Source organism: Siphateles boraxobius, unplaced genomic scaffold (assembly GCF_051911475.1).
Source record: "Siphateles boraxobius isolate OS27281-9 unplaced genomic scaffold, OSU_SipBor_1 25, whole genome shotgun sequence".
In the NCBI taxonomy this organism is placed as follows: domain Eukaryota; kingdom Metazoa; phylum Chordata; class Actinopteri; order Cypriniformes; family Leuciscidae; genus Siphateles; species Siphateles boraxobius.
In genome coordinates this window covers 23,953,708-23,974,365 of record NW_027508866.1, presented here as the reverse complement: position 1 = coordinate 23,974,365, position 20,658 = coordinate 23,953,708, and the positions used below count along the sequence as shown (strand labels likewise).

The 20,658-nt window shown below is 35.5% G+C and overlaps 1 protein-coding gene across 1 annotated transcript in view; it reads left to right on the top strand.

Moving 5' to 3' along the window:
- The window catches only part of epha5 (EPH receptor A5), a 105,851-nt gene that overhangs the window by 65,295 nt on the left and 19,898 nt on the right, over window positions 1-20,658 (top strand). Inside the window, exons 6-8 of the mRNA XM_077243266.1 lie at window positions 8,592-8,716; window positions 11,326-11,485; window positions 13,067-13,169. Coding sequence (XP_077099381.1) covers window positions 8,592-8,716; window positions 11,326-11,485; window positions 13,067-13,169 — 388 coding nt within the window. The remainder of the gene's footprint in view (window positions 1-8,591; window positions 8,717-11,325; window positions 11,486-13,066; window positions 13,170-20,658) is intronic.

Below are 20,658 nucleotides of genomic sequence, written 5' to 3'. Positions count from 1 at the left end.
GCAAGAAGCATACTGTATTTGTTTAACCGCTAGATTGCCAAAGGTTAACTAGTCACTTATTTATTCTGACTATATGACCTTAATCATCATCAAATATTAAGGACAGATTAGTGCTGGACTGTATCTGATAAAAATGAGTGCTAAGTGATAGTTTAAGTTTAGTTATGTGTATGTTTATGATTACCAAACAACATCGCATATTGATACAGAGTAACAGATGTGTGGCCACAGGTGTCTATATATCTTTTTTCCACTACAGCTTTGAAAGTGGCTCTTCCAGTCTGATTTTAAGGTATTACTTTTGAGTCCTTTTGAGTTTTAACTGGAGTGTTGCATAGTGTATAACTATAGACATGTATAATCTAAATGACTGGATAAAATAAGACATTCTATAATAATCAGAAATGTTTTTTGATCATCAAATCATCATATTAGAATGATTTCTGAAGAATCATGTGACACTGAAGACTGGAGTAATGATGCTGAAAATTCAGCTTTGATCACAGGAATAAATTACATTTTACACTATATTCACATAGAAAACAGCTATTTTAAATTGTAATAATATTTCGTAATAGTACTGTTTTTACTGTATTTCTGATCAAATACATGCAGCATTTGTGAATACTTATTTCAAAAAGATTAAATTAAAAAAATTACCGACTACAAACTTGTGAACGTAAGTGCATAATAAAAAAAATACAAATAAAAATAAGATATAATTTAAGATATATTATCTGGAAATATATTAAAATAACTTTTATTTTAGACGGTATTTCTTAAGCACATGTATCCATCTAATTTGATTTTCAAGTTGATATTTCTTTTAATGGAAATCAAGACAATATGTTCTGCGTTGTCCTAGAATCTGTGCGCGGCTTTCTAGCCAGATGCTATATATAAGGGCAGATATGTTTGGCAAATACAAGATTGTATTTCGTAGCTAATAGTTCTCAGGCCAGGCCTGTGGCTGCATGGCACAAGAGTCTGTTGGCAGGAGTTATATCTCAGGCCTCGATTTGGCCGACGGGCCGCTCGGCTCTGCCAGGGGTTTTTCATCTTGCTTCTCGGCAGGGCTCGCCAAACAACACTTGTTTACAAACACACGGCCTGTCGAGATCGTGGTGTTGGCATCGATTCGGGGCCGGAGCGGAGGAGATGACCTTTCTTACCCAGATGAAAACCACAGCCCGGCATGCTAACTTCAATCAAATTACATGCAAATATCTGCTTGGAAGATTTCGCCTACACAAAAAACAATATTGCCTGGAGTGGCTGTGGATTCGCCAGGAAGTGATGCTTTTGGATTCTTGTCTGGCAACTGTGATTAAGCTAAAGCGAGTTGTCTGTGTGAAGCAAAGGACTAAAATAGTTTGCTACAGGAGTTTGGTGAGGAAGTAGTGACATTTCTTGCTGTTTCGTGTTAGCGATTCCACGACTGGCACTGATATCGTGCAGGTTCCGAGTTTAAGGATTCTCACACTAGATGAAGGCAACACTTCCCATTTGGAGGCATTAATCCGAGTGCTATCATCACACTTCCCCTGACACGTTTTTCCGGAGAAGGCTTCCATCTGTTAATGAACTGAGAGCGGGACCTTTGCACTGCGAGTTGTCAACGGTGACAAGATCTGTTAAGGACTTTATTACTTTTGCATGTTATAGTATTTTGCAACTCACTGTTTGGCAAGTGTTCTGAATCTTTGGCCTTTTGGTCATTTTCAAGCTGTGAAATAAACACTGGATTTACCAGATTTATTAGATGGTCCACAATTTACTCAGCAAAGCATGTTAGATGAAATCTATCACTGAACTAAAAATAGGGCTGTGAAACTTCACACGGAGGAAATCTGTACTTCGGTTGTGTTGGTGTCATATAAAGTAGGTCTATGCCAAATCTGCACATTTGTTTTGCATTCCTGTGTTGATTCTGGGGCAATATCTGTGGAATTGCATTAAACAGGTTTTACACTCATAGGTAAATGAAAGTAGGATCAAATTATTCCAAAATACTCTATACGTTGAAGAGCTATAATTGATTTAATGGGACATTTCATTTAATTTTACAGTAAAATACTGCTAAATGTAAAGTTTTTGGAAATGAAAAAGATCAAGTGATCTTTTGCTGTAAGTTACAGTGAAACTCAGCTTGTGGAAAAGCTGATTCATCATGTGAATTTCTCTTTATCATCTGTATTTTATGGTGGCTTTCAGTATATTACAAGGGTGTAAGAAACAATTTCAGTTAACACAATATACAGTTTCTTCGGAAGATTTGGATCAAACCATTATTTTCATTTGGATTATTTTTATGAGGTATATTTATATGAAAATGTTGGTTGGACTTTTGTGGATGAACCAAAATGATCAGAAAATATTTTGAATTTTTATATGTTCAGTATTCGTTCTAATTTTGGTTTTAGTAACTTTATGTGCTTTTGTCATTGTCGTTTAATTTTAACTTTAAAGCAATATGTGGGTTTTTTCCCACTAACCTCTACAGTAAGAAAGGCGTAGATTGATGATGCATAAGCGGAATTATGGAACTTGTCGTCATGCTGATGGATCTAATAATGTTTATGGATGAGTGAATACATTGATGTTTTTAACATGACTGTGGTATGAAGCAGGGCGTGATTGCTAATGCGAGACAGATATCAGCGTCACACGCAAGTCCCGCGGATATAAAGGAATAAGGACATTTCATTCTACTGGTACTGAACTACACGCACGTGCTGAATTACTAGTTACTCACACATGTCAGTTTATTAGATGAATGAAACTTGTGAGGTAAAACAGCGCTGGTTCACTTAGTCTACACTATCACACTAAACTGCATTTGAGTGTGTTGAAAGTTGTAATGTTATTCTATGTGTTGGTTTGTTGGGTGTATGAGACTAGCAGTAAAGATGGATCAACATTAGAATAACATACTGATCATATTGCAACATTTCATCATGTTTAGCTATATAACCTTGATTAGTTTTATTTACATTTGCTCACCTGTCTAATAAAGCACATGCAAGAGCGGCGTCTCTGTCAACTCCAAGTTTGTTGCAGCCGTGGAGCTCTCGGCATCTCGAAAACGCCACGCAGATATTCATTTTTGTTTTATTTCTCCTTTTGTCCCAAACTGATTGCCATGATCCATAGCGTGCCACTAAACATTACGCAGTTGTCCACATCTCGGCATGGTTACTATGGCAGTACAAGCGTAAACCAGGGATAACACCGATATTACGTCATTGACAGGCCACAAGTGACAAGGGACAGGCACTATAGAGTTGTGAATTTCTCTGAATTTACAAATTCTTGAAAACATTTAGGATAATGTAAATGCATAATTGAAAAAAATATATAACACTTTGCAAGAGGTTTTTGGATATTTTGATACAAATTTCTCACATATTGTACCTTTAAATTATTTTAATGTCAACTGTAGTTTTTGCTCTTTTGCGAAATTGTAGTTTTAGCTCTTAAAATTAAATTATCAAGCCATTATGACTAATGTATATATGTGTATGTATATATGTGTGTGTGTGTGTGTGTGTGTGTGTGTGTCTGTGTGTGTGTATATATATATATATATATATATATATATATATATATATATAGAAGTTCTGAATGCCTGCTAACTTAAAATTTAGTAGCCAAATTGGCAGGTGAGTGAAAAATATATATATATATATATATATATATATATATATATATATGTGTGTGTGTGTATGTATATATGTATATATATATAATTAACTTTTCCTTTTAAATTAACTTAAAATTTACTTTTTCACTCACCTGCAAATTTGGCTACTAAATTTTAAGTTACCAAGCATTCAGAACTTCTACAAGCCAAAAACAACTGAAAAGAAGAAAAAAAGAAACCAGATTACCTATGACACAGCTTTACGCTAATATATTATGATGACTCACAAGTTGAGTATTTGGACTAAATCTGCGCAGATTTGTTTTACACGAACTTCCTCTGCAAAGTGAGTCAACATAATAAGTAACGCCAAATTGGCTAGTGATTTGAGAGCGTTACCCGCCACAGTTGATTTTTACCCGCATTGGTGAGTTGGCAGGTGTTAGTTTTGTGTGTGTCTGTGTGTGTGTGTGTGTGTGTGTATTTATATTCTCACTCTCTGTCATACTTCATGACTATTTTGATGGATCCCCTGCTGATGTTTTTGTGTCGTGCCATCACCAATAGAGATCAAAATTCCCTGTGCTGACCTTAAGGATTATTGAGAATCAATAACTCAAAGGGCCGCGTCTCCCGCTTGACTGAAAGTCAAACATTTAACAGGCTGCCAGAGCGTTTAAGTGGCCCATCTACCCTCCACAATACCTCTCTTTCCCTGCAGGCCTGCAGATCAGGTTGCCATAGTATACCATTTCAGGCTTTTAAGATAGGAATGATTACAGTTTTGTCTGGGCAAAAAGGATACAGTTACTCTTTGTTTGGGAAAGAGAGGATGGGGGGAAACACTTTTCTTTGCTTTCCTATGGAGGGGTTCTATTGAGTTATTGGATCAGCGCTTGAAGGATCGGCCAAAGAACTTAAACGCGTTTTATCTCTAGGACACAGTCCGACACTTCTTTTGAGGAATATAAAGCCGGGTTTGATTTCACCGTTCCACATATAGAGAGATAGGGGCTTTTTTCTCATATAAGACACTTCACACACAGTAGAGAGAGATGGAGAGAGGGAATTTGGAAAATGAACAACTGAATTTAAAGTTTTAGGTTACTGTAAGTTGTATGTGAATATTCTTCACAGGATGTGGGTTTTACAGTATGATCTTTTCTTATAATTCCTAAAGTGCAACAACAGAGTAATGAACTAGTAACAGTTTCAAGTCTGGCTCAAAATTATATAGTATACAGTGGCCCCAAATATGACATACTTCAGACACTTTAGGCACAGAATAAGACCATTCCAAGTATGTATAATACATAATTCATCATTATGTTGTTCCAAACTCTTAAGACTTTTTTTCATATTATTTTTAATATTCTCTCACCATTTTTTCCCCATTGAAGTCTACAGAACCAACATTTTAAAGCTTATAAAAGTACATAAAGACCTCATAAAAATAATACATATGAATAAAAGCATTTTAATCCAACTCTTCTGAAGAAACGTAATTGATGTAATGAAATGTTTTCACGGAACAGTGATAGAGGACTCAAGTGCTGAACGAGTTTTAAAGAGTTTATTGAGACGCATAGCAGGCAGGACAAGAGATGGTGGGAGAGGAGGTGAACACAATCAAAGTCCCTTTAAGACAAGTCATTTCACTCGGCGGCCATCTTTGAAATGTGCAAGTGCAGTCTCTTTGAATGGGGAAACATCAAATTCTCCAAAACTGTTCACCAAGCTTACGATTAAATTTCACATTTAAAATCACCAATGGAATCTGACTACAAGTGTCTCATAAATTTTGTTTCTAAACGCTCGAATCACGACAGAAAACGATATTGTTTTAGACTGGATCAAGCTAATGCACATGCGCAGTGGAAGGACGTGTCGGACTGACTCCAGAGTAGTAATAATTCTATAAATACTAATAAGTAATAATTCACTTAACATAAGATATAACATAAAACTCTAATGTATATATATATATATATATATATATATATATATATATATATCAGTTAGATTTGATAGATAGATAGATAGATAGATAGATAGATAGATAGATAGATAGATAGATATAAATCACGGTTTGCTTTTTTCCTAAGACTCTTGTTTTAATGTTCTTTTCATTTTGTTGTTTCTGTGTCCACAGTTCCTGTGTTTAGTTCCTGTTTCCTCAGTTCCCTAGGTTATTAAGTAGTCACTTGTTTGTTACTATGGTTACTTATTTAGTCCACCTGTGTCTTGGTTAGTTCTAAGAAAAGTTTCTATATAACTTAAAGAATTCTATCAGGCACTTAATATGTAACACTTATTAGGGGTTCCCATCATGGAATCATTTTATGGATTTAGTTTTAATTAATGTTTTGATAAAATGTTTTAAACTAATTAGTTAGTAAACAACATACTTTATCTCTAGACAAAAAATAAACACCTAATTAACATCAAAGTATCATGCAATCATTTAAGACGTTTCTCTTTATATAGAACTTTTCTGGCATAAAGGGTTCTTTAAAATGGTGTCAAGAGCCCATATAGAACTCACTGAACTTTTTTCTAAGATAAATATATATCTAGCCCTGTGGTTCTCTTTAGTTTGTCAATTATTATCAAACTAAAGAGAATTGTTGGTTATGTTCCTCTTCTAGGATCATCTTCTTGCTCTGTGTAATAAAGCATTGCTGAACTTAGATTCCTCGACTCCACTCTTCCCCATCCTGCACCGTGAAAACATATACTCTATGGCCATTTCATACTGTGTGTAGCACTCGTCTGCAGTAATTTAGTAGACTTTTTATATTACTGTTATAATACAGATAAAATTTGAATTCCGTCAGAAGAATCAGGGATCGCTAAGGAGACAACGGGTTATCATGAGTAGTAACAGACAGACACAAGATTGATTTAGAAATGGAAATATAATTGATTTTTTTTCTTCGCAGGGAAAAAAGATAGAAAGTTAATAAAATAAAGTAAATTACAAGATCACATACAATAGACAATAAAACAGATAATGGAAATATCCACCACGAGTGCACTCTTGTTGGTGTTCTCAAATATATACCCACATAAGTAGTAAACAGAGAATAAACAAATAGGACACAACAAACGAGAGAATAATCTCTCTCTCAAGACCTTCGAGTATCTCTCGTAAAAGTTCCAATGTCTCTCAAATCTGGGTTGTGGTTGACCATAAACCCTCAAAAAGAAAATAGTTCTTAAATGTCAAATTTGTCGTGCTTCAACGAGTAGCACTGGAAACTCAAGGAAAGGATATCGGCCTCCTCTCCACGAAGTGATGTCTTCTGCCTTTCTCTAAACTTGGTTGGCTCGCTATCAAACACAGAATCTACAGGATGTCACATAAGGTTGTGCAGTCATCATGTCTCCACGAAATCAAGAAGAAAAGAAAAGAAAAAACAAAGGAGAGAGAAAAAACCTGGCCTGATCACAGACCAGAACATTCATTTAGTACATTTCAAAATAAGTTCCACATTAAATATCCAGAATAATATCTAATACACAGTTACAATTACCATTTCTTCATGAAATAATATAATCACATTCGTTTACCTCTGAATCAATAGCTCTTTTTCTTATACAGACACGTGGCCAACAATGGCGACGGTGAACTCTTTGTGATCGATCTTTTTCGTTTGCTCTCACACAGCGCACCTCAACTACAGACGTGCGCGATCAGAAAATGGCGTCGGTGAACTGCAATGTATAATGAGCACGCGGTTCACTTTAGACATTTATGACTACTCGGATCAAAATACAATCTTTACGAGAAAAACCCAGTCCACAGCAACTAATTTACGGTTTAGTAGCAGTAATTCTATCTTATTATGAGGTAATACAGTCTTTTTATCATTAATTATATGATACTAACTCACCAAGTAGAATGTATTCCTCAATTCAGTCGGCTTCTTATTCAGAATGAATCAAACTAATTAATTCTCAAGGTTTCTCGTATTATTTCAAAGATTTTCAATCAAAGATTTATAAAAACGGATCACGACGATCAGATTGCATCTGCTCTTCTCAATCAAGCTCGTCTCTTCTGTCATCGCACATGCTCGTTGACGCCCATGGCGCAAATGACAAAGAGCTCTCATTGGTTGATCACTAAGCTTTTATCTAAAATGAATTCGCAAATTTATTTATTTTATATTCGTAACTTGTTACATCTCTTATCGACTTTTATTAAGGGAACAGGACATCACTAAATTGTGTATAGATTAAATAATTACTTATATTTAACCTGTGTTACATATGCATTATAGTGATTTTAGGATACGAAAAATGAATAATGAAACCTATTTAATTCTTAATTTAGAAATGTCAACCCAACATTTAAAAGCCACTCTTCCACTTACAGTTTGAACTCCATTTCAATTGTAAAACTATAATGTAACACTGTGAGTCATTGTGAGTAGTATCAGACAAACTGTTTTATTGACAAATTATATAAACTATAAAACAGTTTAATGTGTGTTCAGAGTGATGGAAGGAGGCAAATTATGACAGATTTCCCCATGCATTATTTTGTCCGCAATAATTAGTTTAGTCTAAAATGAAAGTACATCATTGCATGAATCCACTTTCAAAGCGATTTCTCAAAGCAATCATCTAGTTAAGAAGAAAGACATTCTCTCTGATTGTCTCTATCACTGAAGTTTAGAATATTTCACATTTCTGAATTGCTTTTTTTGCTCTGAACAGTATGAATCACATTAAAGTAATTAGCACAATGATATATCTGCATTTAATTAGAATTGCTAAGGGGATGGACTTATCAAAAATAACTCTCAAACATATAGACTCAGAAACTTTCAAATGACAATTACAGCACATTGCATCAGGACTTCACTGCATCATGCAAGAAAAGAAATTTTCTGCCTGATTTGATGAAAAATTGTAAAGTGAGATGTAACTTTGTTCCCAGCTCCGTCTCCTATAACCGTGGTGAAGAAAGGCAAGACAGCGAAGAATAGCATCACAGTGTCCTGGCAAGAACCCGACCGACCTAACGGCATCATACTGGAGTACGAGATCAAGTATTTTGAGAAGGTAAATATTGCATGGTGTAAAGGTCACATTTGCATGTACAGATTACATTTTACCTAAAAACAAAGAAAAAATATTATATAATATAAAAAAAGAAAAAAAATATGAAATATCTTATGAAATTTTCTAAACTTTTTTTTAAATAAAACCTGATGATCATGATGTACAGCTTGGTTTGAGAATGTTTTAAAATACATCAATGGCCCAGAAATCTGACCTTGAGTTTGTATGGTCAAATAACACAAATTTGCTTACATTTGATTATTGACCTAGAAAGAGTATAGACTATTCCTTCTTCATTTAGTTTTGTTCAGTTTATATTCTATCTAGGGCTGTCAGCAATTCAAATTTGTAATTTAATTTATTACATGATTTGCTGATTAATTAATCGAATTAAACGCAAATTAATCGCATATACATTTCGGCTGAAGATTTACCCCACAAAAGATCATCATTATTGTGTTAGATAAAAAAAAGGTACTGAATAGACATATAAAAAGTAGCTGTAGAAAAAAAAAAAATCAACAGAATTTTTTAAGGAGCTGCATATTTTTTACACAGACTTTAATGCAGCTCAGAGGTGCATGGATATGAATGAAACAATAAATGATGTGTTGCTTGGAGATGCACAACAGTTCTGCTGTGGCTTTTTTTCCAAATATTTTTTATTGGTGAAATTAAGAAAAAACAGACAATATTGGGTCTAAAAGTAAACAATATTAGCTTCTTGTATACTAAACTGTTGTATGAAGTCATTATCACAGCATATATTTGGGATATTTCTCAAGTTATATTATCATATCATATAAATATAAGAAAAAAAAAAGAAATAAAACAAATAGTGGATAATGCAGTATTACCCTGCATTATGTTCATAAATTGCATGCAATGAAAACGACAGATCTGCAAAAAAAGCATTAATTTTAACATTTTGTTTTTTAATAATTAATCGTACCACATTAATGTGTTAAATCAACAGCCTTGCCTTGGCTTCTGGCTTTAAAAAAAAAAAGTGTTTATATATACATACATGCATCAAATAATCTATAATTTTTGGGGCTTTTCTTTAGACTTACATGCCATTTTAGTTTTAGTCATGTTTTAGTAATCTGAATTGTTTTAGTCTAGTTTTAGTCGACTAAATATCATAGATTAGTACATTTAGTCGACTAAAATCTAATGGGTTTAGTTAAATTGTAATGCATCAGTTAAGCATTTCTCCAAAATTTCCAAGCTCATAAACTCCTGGAGAAAACATCTATTGACATGTAAATATTAATGATATTAAGGTTTGAACATGCCGACACAGATTTAACTGCTGTGACATACTGTATTACATGTCTTTATTTATCTTAATGATATATGCATTCTTTATAATGCCTTGCATACAACATTCTTCATTCTTTCAAGCAGACATATTTAGTTGTATAAATTAAATATAGATTAACACATATTAATGCTATTAAAGTTATTCAGTCAAGAACGGAGTGAATTTCTCTTTTTCTTTTGTTGTTTGATTAACATCAATGACGGACAGTATCAGGTTAATTAGGCTGCTGTCACTTTAAAGCCAATTGCACGGACCCAATATACTGATATACATCTGATATTTTCCCAGTTGTTTACGTTCAGACATAACCAAATGGGTTTACGTGAATACTGATACTGATTTTGTGTGTATTTGTCCGTTGAAAAGATGCAAAATAGAGCTCAATTCAGTACTGTCTGAGCGCATAGAAAACCGCATTGATTTCTTTTTCGGATTTATCCACGCCTGCTCTTCTCTTTCTCAGAGACTTTTAAATTTTTTAATGTTTTATGAGACATGAAGCAAGTGTATGACAACTTATGTCCCACCGGGTAGATCAGCACATTATAATTCAAATGTGTGCATCTACCACACACGCAGGACATCAGTTCTAACAGGCTCTCTTCCCAAATCAAAGTTTTTATTCGTTGATGAAAATGTAAATAGATTTTCGTCATAGTTTTTGTCACTCAAAATTGTTTTTTATTTAGTTATAGTCTCATTTTCATAGGAAAATTATGGCAAAAATGAGCTGTGATTGCATGGAAAAGAAGGACCAGTATATCAGCCATACGCCTCTACGACAATGAAGTTGAGTGAACGATGACAGAATTATTCCTCTAATGAAGTGACGTTACCAGCGGTTGTTGTTGAGCGTCTCAACAGACCTCCCCGCTGGCGACAACCCTCACAAAGCCTGAAACGAAATCCCTTCTCCAATCGCCATCTCTGATTGCTCCTCACCTTGCAGCATTTTCTGGCTGCTTTGTTGAGCCATTTAAAGACAGAATACGTCTGAAAACGAGCCTCAGCTCTTCATGACCTCAGCGTTTTGGAGCGTTCTGTGAAACACTGATACGATGCACTTAGAAAAAGAAAAAGCTATGAGGCCCCACACCCGGTCAGATGAAAGCTAATGGACAGAGCACTTAACACAGGGCTTTAAAACAAAGCCAATGAAGACCATGAAAGCGATCCTCTCTACTGGCCTCAACACACACACTTTGCCATTCTCTCATGGGATGCAATGCCTTTATCCCTCTATGACCGTTTTTGTCTTATCTTGTCTTCTGTGGCTCTATAGGATCAGGAAACTAGCTACACTATCATAAAGTCAAAGGAGACGGATGTTTTGGTGGACGGCCTTAAACCTTCCTCAGCATACATCTTTCAAATCAGAGCACGCACCTCTGCAGGCTACGGAGGCTTTAGTCGGCGCTTCGAGTTTGAAACAAGTCCTTACTGTAAGTAAAACAGGATTTTTTTTACATTTTTTATCTGAATTGAAGAGCCACATTTAAAATCATTGTAAAATAACAATATATGCACTAAAAAAAGGTATTTGTTGAGAAAACTTAAAAGTTCAAGCCAACTCTATGCATTCAGATTTTTAGGTTCTCAACTATTTTCTTGCCTCTAAAAAATGCCTCTATATACCACTCATTCGTTTAGTCAATTTGAATTTGTTCTTTCACTAAATGTGAAGTGCATCATTTAGCTGATTTGCTGTCGTAGATGGCAATTACATATTTTCCAGTGTACAGCACCTTTAGAGTCATGCATGCTAAGACATATTGAATTGAAGATCTATCATGAAATTCTAGATGGCGCAGGCTGATAGGTCTAACTATTTTGGTAGTGATCATGTCATTATCTACATAGCACAGCTGATTGGTTGTTGCATCTGTGGCCAATGAGCTGCGTCATATCATTCAAACAAATACCGGTAGTGTTGCTGTTAGTTTGCACCACTCTTTCAGAAGCCCTCCCCCTTCCCTAGCTCCACCTGTATAGATCTGCTACAGGGGGCTATTCAAGTATGTTACATATGCAGCAGAAGCAGAATGCCATGCATGCTCACAGCAATGTCTGTGAATGTATTGGCAGTAGCAAATCTCGGTACTTGATCTTTATCAGCAGCAGATATATTCCGTCAAGACCAAATACATTAACATTGCCAATCTCTATTACCATACCAATCTCACGAGAGTTGTCAGGACAGAGCAATAATCATATCAAAAGACATAACTTTTGGCCACTTCCATATAATCTTGTTCCTAATTGAAATCTGTTGTTACCTCAATGTATTTATTGGCTAAATCATTTTGCATTTATGAACAAATTAAAATTTTTAAAACAAATTAGTGAAATTAGTGACAAGCCCCTATATCAAAACTTTTGCGTTCTCCCAAGAAACTTTGCATTCGCTCACAAAGAACTCAAAAGGTTAGCAAGGAAAAAGTTTATCAGGGATCGCAAAAGATTTGCAAGAGAACAAAAAAGCATTGTCATTGACATGTAGGTTTTTTCTCCCATCTCATATTTGTTTCCACTATCACCATGTTCCTTTAAGGGCTCTGTATTTACAGTATGCTCTTAACATCACAACACAACAAGTAACTACTGTGTCAAAACAACAACAAAAGTGAACTGTAAAACAATAACCTTATAACAGTAACCACATACTTTATTCATGCTGGGAACTCACAAACTCTTAACATTTGAGTTGTATTGTTCAATTTGAAATTCTTTATTCGAATAGTTGGGACAACATTTTGAAGGAATTATGTCGGTCCAACATAGGTTTTTTTATTTATTTTCAAGTAATTCATATTTCTTAGTATTTGTAACTCAAAAGATCCCATAAACTAAATATAATATTATTATAATTTTTAATTTTTTGCAAATCTACATGTTGTGGCATGTGTAATTATTGATGTAACCAGCAATTACCTATACATTTAATAAAAATTAAAAAAAAGCTATGATGTTTTCTGACGGGCTCTCGGCCCTGCTCTTGGTTTCTCTTCTCTCTGCTCCAGCAGTAGCGGCCTCGACTGACCAGGGTCAGGTGCCCATCATCGCTGTAGCTGTTACTGTGGGCATCATCCTCATCGCATTGGTCACAGGTTTCCTGATGAGTGGCAGGTAAGAACCCACCATAGCAAAACATCGAACCAAGGTGAACGTGATTTCACCAAAGGCAACATGCTCCTAGGTCAAGATCTTTGTTAATCCTGGAACAACATTACAATCAACCAATCAGATTTGAGGGAAAGGTTTACAGATTATGTCAAGTATTGGCTTACATCCAGGGTTTGGAGCTTCTACATCAGTGTTACTAATTTCCCTCTGATCTTATGGGTAGGGTAAGGTTTAGGGGTATGGATAGAGTTTTTGTCTTTCCAGGATCAACAAAATGTGTTGATCCAGGAACATGTCTTACTCTCCAAAATCACAGTTTATTTGAAGGATAGCACAATCCAAAGCAAAACATTTGACAATTTATGTTTGCTTTAAATTATGTGATATGGTTTGTTTTAAAAAACAAGTAGGCTTAAAAAAATAATTGAAAATAAAATAATCAACTGTTATCATACATTAATCGCATCAAGTAACAGTAATCATGGGTATTCATAAACTGGTATTTAACACTGTACATTCCTAAACCCTGGGAAGATTATGTTATTTGCATATTTGCTGTGTCAGTCATTGATTGGAAGAATGCAGCATGTGACCTGTTTACATTAATGCTGTAGCATTAAATGTGTATTTTGTTGGACATTAAATGTATATTTAAAATAAGACATATATAACGCAAGTAGTATATACAGATCCTTCTCAAAAAATGTGCATATTGTGATGAAGTTCATTATTTTCCATAATGTTATGATAAAAATTAAACGTTCATATATTTTAGATTCATTGCACACCAACTGAAATATTTCAGGTCTTTTATTGTTTTAATACTGATGATTTTGGCATACAGCTCATGAAAACCCAAAATTCCTATCTAAAACAGATCCAAAATCTGACCAATAAAATAAGTGTTTTTAATACAAAAAAAGTCAACCTTCAAATAATTATGTTCAGTTATGCACTCAATACTTGGTCGGGAATCCTTTTGCAGAAATGACTGCTTCAATGCGGCGTGGCATGGAGGCAATCAGCCTGTGGCACTGCTGAGGTGTTATGGAGGCCCAGGATGCTTCGATAGAGGCCGTAAGCTCATCCAGAGTGTTGGGTCTTGCGTCTCTCAACTTTCTCTTCACAATATCCCACAGATTCTCTCTGGGGTTCAGGTCAGGAGAGTTGGCAGGCCAATTGAGCACAGTAATACCATGGTCAGTAAACCATTTACCAGTGGTTTTGGCACTGTGAGCAGGTGCCGGGTCGTGCTGAAAAATGAAATCTTCATCTCCATAAAGCTTTTCAGCAGATGGAAGCATGAAGTGCTCCAAAATCTCCTGATAGTTAGCTGCATTGACCCTGCCCTTGATAAAACGCAGTGGACCAACACCAGCAGCTGACATGGCACCCCAGACCATCACTGACTGTGGGTACTTGACACTGGACTTCAGGCATTTTGGCCTTTCCTTCTCCCCAGTCTACCTCCAGACTCTGGCACCTTGATTTGTGAATGACATACAAAATTTGCTCTCATCCGAAAAAAGTACTTTGGACCACTGAGCACAGGTCCAGTGCTTCTTCTCTGTAGCGCAGGTCAGGCGCTTCTGCCGCTGTTTCTGGTTCAAAAGTGGCTTGACCTGGGGAATACGGCACCTGTAGCCCATTTCCTGCACACGCCTGTGCACGGTGGCTCTGGATGTTTCTACTCCAGACTCAGTCCACTGCTTCCGCAGGTCCCCCAAGGTCTGGAATCGGTCCTTCTCCACAATCTTCCTCAGGGTCCGGTCACCTCTTCTCGTTGTGCAGTGTTTTTTGCCACACTTTTTCCTTCCCACAGACTTCCCACTGAGGTGCCTTGATACAGCACTCTGGGAACAGCCTATTTGTTCAGAAATTTCTTTCTGTGTCTTACCCTCTTCTTGAGGGTGTCAATGATGGCCTTCAGTCTTACCCATGATTGCGGTTTTGAGTAATGAAACAGGCTGGGAGTTTTTGAAAAGCCTCAGGAATCTTTTGCAGGTGTTTAGAGTTAATTAGTTGATTCAGATGATTAGGTTAATAGCTCGTTTAGAGACCCTTTTCATAATATGCTAATTTTTTGATATTGGAATTTTGGGTTTTCATGAGCTGTATGCCAAAATCATCAGTATTAAAACAATAAAAGACCTGAAATATTTCAGTTTGTGTGCAATGAATCTAAAATATATGAAAGTTTAATTTGTATCATTACATTATGGAAAATAATGAACTTTATCACAATATGCTAATTTTTTTAGAAGGACCTGTATTTATTTATTTATTTATTTATTTATTTATGGAGGGCAACATCTCTGATCAGTTGTAGTTCTATAGTGGGAAAAATACTGCATGAAATATGTGCCTCCCGCTTCTTAATGTAAACAGCGGTGGGAGATTTGTTTTCATGATCACAAAACACAATGGCAGAGCATGACGAGGAGCCAACAACAATATCCTGTTTCATACACGCTGTCCTATTCTGCATTTCAGGCACAACATTTTAAAATGAGACCGTAATGCATGCTATTGTCCTCACTGGCTAGAGGAAACAAACTGAGACACGTTCTGTCTATAATAAGCAGCACACAATTTTCCAGAATTACACTGGAAGTGCATTAGGTGTAGATTAGGGCTGGGAAAAGATTAATCGTGATTAATCGCATCCAAAATAAAAGTTTGTGTTTACATATTATATGTGTGTGCACTGTGTATAATTATTTTGTATATATAAATACACACACATGCATGTATACATATAAGAACAAAAATATATTTGTAAATAAAAAAATATATTTATATATAATATAAATTATAAATAAATATATACAGTATATACATGCAAATATTTCTTAAATATATACATGCATGTGTGTGTATTTATATATATATATATATATATATACAAAATAATTATACACAGTGCACACACATATATTATGTAAACACAATATTTTATTTTGGATGTGATTAATCGCAATTAATCTTTTCCCAACCCTAGTGTAGATATAAATGTGTGTTCATCTTTTTTTTTGCTCTTACGAGATGTTATGTTTATTCAAAATAAAAATGAAATATTGAGTTAAGTTTACAAGTGCACTACAAGTGCACATCCAGTACCATTAAGCACAGTTCTTTTTTTATTAGAGTTTTTGAATGTTTGCCAATTTAATATTACTGGCATTACTTCTAGGCAGGGCTAACTAGCCAATGCTAACCTCAAAAAGTGTATTCTATGCCCTTACACTATTCACTATATATACTCAACCATCTAGTGTGTGAATTTGTGAATGAAGGTATTTTGTCATCCAGTATCGGAGTCTCACAGTCCCTTCCTTCTCCAGTACGTAATTTAAGCTGCAACATTTGAGTGCATGAAGTCTCCAATATTCCACACTTTTTTTTTTTCTGGTAAATGAATTGCATTGAATTGCAAACTTTTTATTTTTGGAATTTTCACTCGTCATACTATTTATACAATGGAATGCCATAGAACAGTGCACACAGTCATGCACTGTAAGTCTGTCCTCACCCTTTACCCTTGAGCCGAGCTGCAACCTTTAATTCAATGGTGTCAAGACCTCACTGAGATTGACGACTGGCCTGAGAGGAAGACTTCAAAATCAGACATCAGCCGGTGGAATTTCTTACAAGCCTCAAGATTGCCACTTGAAGGGAAGTTGGAATTGTTTAAGCAAGGGTTAGGGTTTCTCTCAAGGGTGTAACGGTTTCAAGCAATTACTCTTAAAGTGTGTATCAGAGTATCATGTGGGCCACAGCCTTGACACTTGCCTCACCTTTCATGTCACAGATGGTTTTGAAGCACGCTCTCCTGCAGGATGCAATCAGGGTTGTTAATAGCCTTCTTGGCCTTACTAGGTCAAGACTTATTCATGAATGAGCTGCAAGGGCACCATCAGAAGGCTATTACAGCAGGCTGTCTGGAGAACAAGCTCTTACCGGACAGGGCTGTTAGTATAGCTGTCAGAGAACTGCAGTGATTTGAAGGTGATGGTACAAAAATTTGGGGTTGAATCGAGGACAGTGACTGAGAATAGGCCACTTGGCCTCGCTTGTTAAAATATAACTTCATAATGGGAGATATATATATATATATATATATATATATACAGTGTTGTGCAAGTTACTTCCAAACTGTAATACATTATATATTACTTGTTACTGTTATTTAAAAGTAATTCATTACCTTACAATATTACTGTCTCAGAATTGTAATGCGTTACATTACTCCTGTATTACTTTTGAGTTACTTTCACCAAAATAACAATAAAGCAGTAGAACTTAACATTCTAAAATAAGGCTGTAAGGATATGCCATATCCTATGAAACCGAATCGCGACACTCAGATCCACGAACCTGCAGAATGGCGACACACCCCTTCCAACTCCCAGCGTTATCCATACCGTCCAGATCCAATGCTACCACATCTTTAAATTACTATTAGTATTATCTGAAGTTAACTTAACATTATAAAATACGTAGACCTACACCACAAAACTAGTTGAGGATAAATTATTTAAAATTTGGGAATTCCAGCGTTATGGACATGACATTTGCAGTCAAAACTTGAAATATAAATTCTCAGAAAATGCATTAATACCAAAATATTGAAACGTCTGTTTATCCATAGGCTCCTCCCTGAAAGGAGTCCAGACATTAGAAAAATATCAGTCTACACATGCGTTTTATATTTAATATTATGGAAATAGACAGTCATGCGTGACAAAAAAATCTTTAACTTTTAGGAGGCAACGATTATTTTTTTTATTTTTTTTATTCTGTGAATTACACTGCGCAAATCGGATGAAGAAGGGTTGGCTCTCCACAGAACATAAAATATTCATTTTATTTTATTTTTCGTGTTCTCATTTATGAGGAAAAAACAATGTTACAGACGTGACGTTCTCCCTTATGGACGCGACCGCTCTGAAGCGGCACTAAAAGACTGCTTTAAAATTTTCACAGAGACCTTACACACACAAAGCCTTTCTTTAAAGTGAATTTCGTTTTGTATTAATTGTATCTTAATTTTAACCAATGTTTCGTCAACCAATTGCCTGGATTTAAGCGCGTGAACTGGAGCGCGTCTCATAAATGAACCGAAACTCAGCGTATGAGTTTAGCCTATTCACGGACTTGAAAAATATATCTATATTGAAATGTCTACTTGTAAACAGAACAATTCAAAACGAAAGAAAACAGACTGCTCTCTGCTTATGAAATGAAATGTACATTTCTCTCTGGTGCATTCACTAGCCTACTGCGAAGTAGGTACTTCATCTTGACTTTATTAATAAACAATTACAATTTCTCCATGCTATATTTGATATTCATAATCATTGCTTTTGCCGGTTCTTTTTGACAGCTTTTAGGTGCTTAATCGGCAGCGCCGCCGCCCTTACATGAACGCGTCACCACCGCATCAAAAACATGATTGCGTGATGAAAACATGAAAAATACCACATAAACATAGCCTAACTGTTTAGAAAGAAAACACAGAACGAATAGCCTAATGCTCATACGTCCATCTCGCGAATGTATAGTTTTCTTCATGCCATCTTCACCATTAGCTGCTTTTCCACTGGCGAGCACAGAAGCCGAAATCATACCTCACGGCACTTCTGTAAAAAATAAATCGCTATACAAATATATATCAGACGCTGCCATTTAGTCTTTATTTACAGACTTGGACACCACACGCGGCTATTGACTGACCACGAACAGGTAATTTAGCCTAGGCTATTTGCATTTTTCATTCGTTAATGTCTCGCGGCCTTGCTGTTTTTTGTTGTTGTTTGTTTTACAATTAAAACTAAAAGTCTGTTGTAACGCAAGCCTTACTGAACATGTACCGAGTAAAATATTACTGAAAATTGATAAGTAATGCCTTACACTACTGCGTTACAGCAAAAAGTAATATGTTACTGTAATGCATTACTTTTGTAACGCGTTACTCCCAACACTGTATATATATATATATATATATCTCCCATTATATATCTCCCGCATGGTCTAAAAGGGTTGTCCCTTTTCTCTTAATGAGTAATGTGTGTGTTTTGGGCGTAACGTGTAATTAACCAATCAGAGTCTCATTTCCCATTCCCTTTAAAAGCAAGCAGACCATCTACGGGACAAAGTGTACACACGTTGTGGCCCCGCATATTACTAACGCACTCTTTAAATAACAACAACAACAAAAAAAAAATACCGCCATTGACTTTTAGACTTTTAGAGTTTCAATCAAAAACAGCAGAAGAAAGTGGAGCGCAGGAAGTAGAGCGCAGGAAGAGGCGGGGCTTCAGGGTTGACATACTGGTCAGACAAACTCATAAGCTCTGCACTAGTGTGTGAACTGTGTGTACCTCCCCTGGGGCTGGAGCCATACAAACCCATCCTACGGGACTACACACACTCACACAAGGAGAGTTGTCTACAATATACTCCTAAACAGAGCAGGGATCTGCCTGAAAGGGAAATTTCTTAATTTTTTTTTGGAAAAATGGGGCATAAACTGTCATTCATAAATATCCAGTACATGGTGAATACATGGTGGATTTGCTCATATTGAAATACTAGTGTGCTGCATAATATATACTCTATGCTGCCAATAGTTACAGTTACATATTGCCATTAGCATTAACTAATTTTGCCAAGTACACAATCACAGCACACTGTGTGACATTCTGTATCCCACAATGCAATGCTCTTTACGGCTTTGTTCTTTATTGCTGCATATTGCATACTGTTTCCTTTGGCTGCTTGCAGTATGTAATATATAGTATGAATCTGTGTACTGCAGAAAACTCCCATACTGTGGAATACTGTAAAAAATACTGTAGTATCCAATTTGGAACGTATCCTAGAATCATTATTAATCATATTTTTTATAATTATAACTGTCATTAAATTGGTAATCATATTAATTACATGATATGTAAATTTTTAATGCAGTAAAAAAATAACATATATATATATATATATATATATATATATATATATATATATTAGTGCTGTCAAACGATTAAAATATTTAATCGCGATTAATCGCATTAATGTCATAGTTAACTCGCGATTAATCGCACATTTCTATCTATTCTAAATGTCTCTTGATTTCTTTTTGTTCATTATTTTTTCTCATTTTAATGCTCTTATCAACATGAAAAAAGTGGATTGCTTGCTTTGTGCAAATTTTTTTTTATTGAAAACAACATAGGCAATACTGTGTTCAATTTCACACTAACATTCTCACTTGGAGCAAATAATTTCTTTGTAACACAATGTAACACTGTCCATCAATAAAAGGGTGAAAGAAATACTGACGAGGTACTGATATTGACGAGGGGGCGGAGAATTCGCATCAGGTGTGTGTGTGTGCTTGGCCATCATCAAGTGGTATTTCAGACTGGACGTGCTGCGATGATGATAGCTCAGTTCATAACGACAAAACACACATATCACTTTGGTCTAGTCA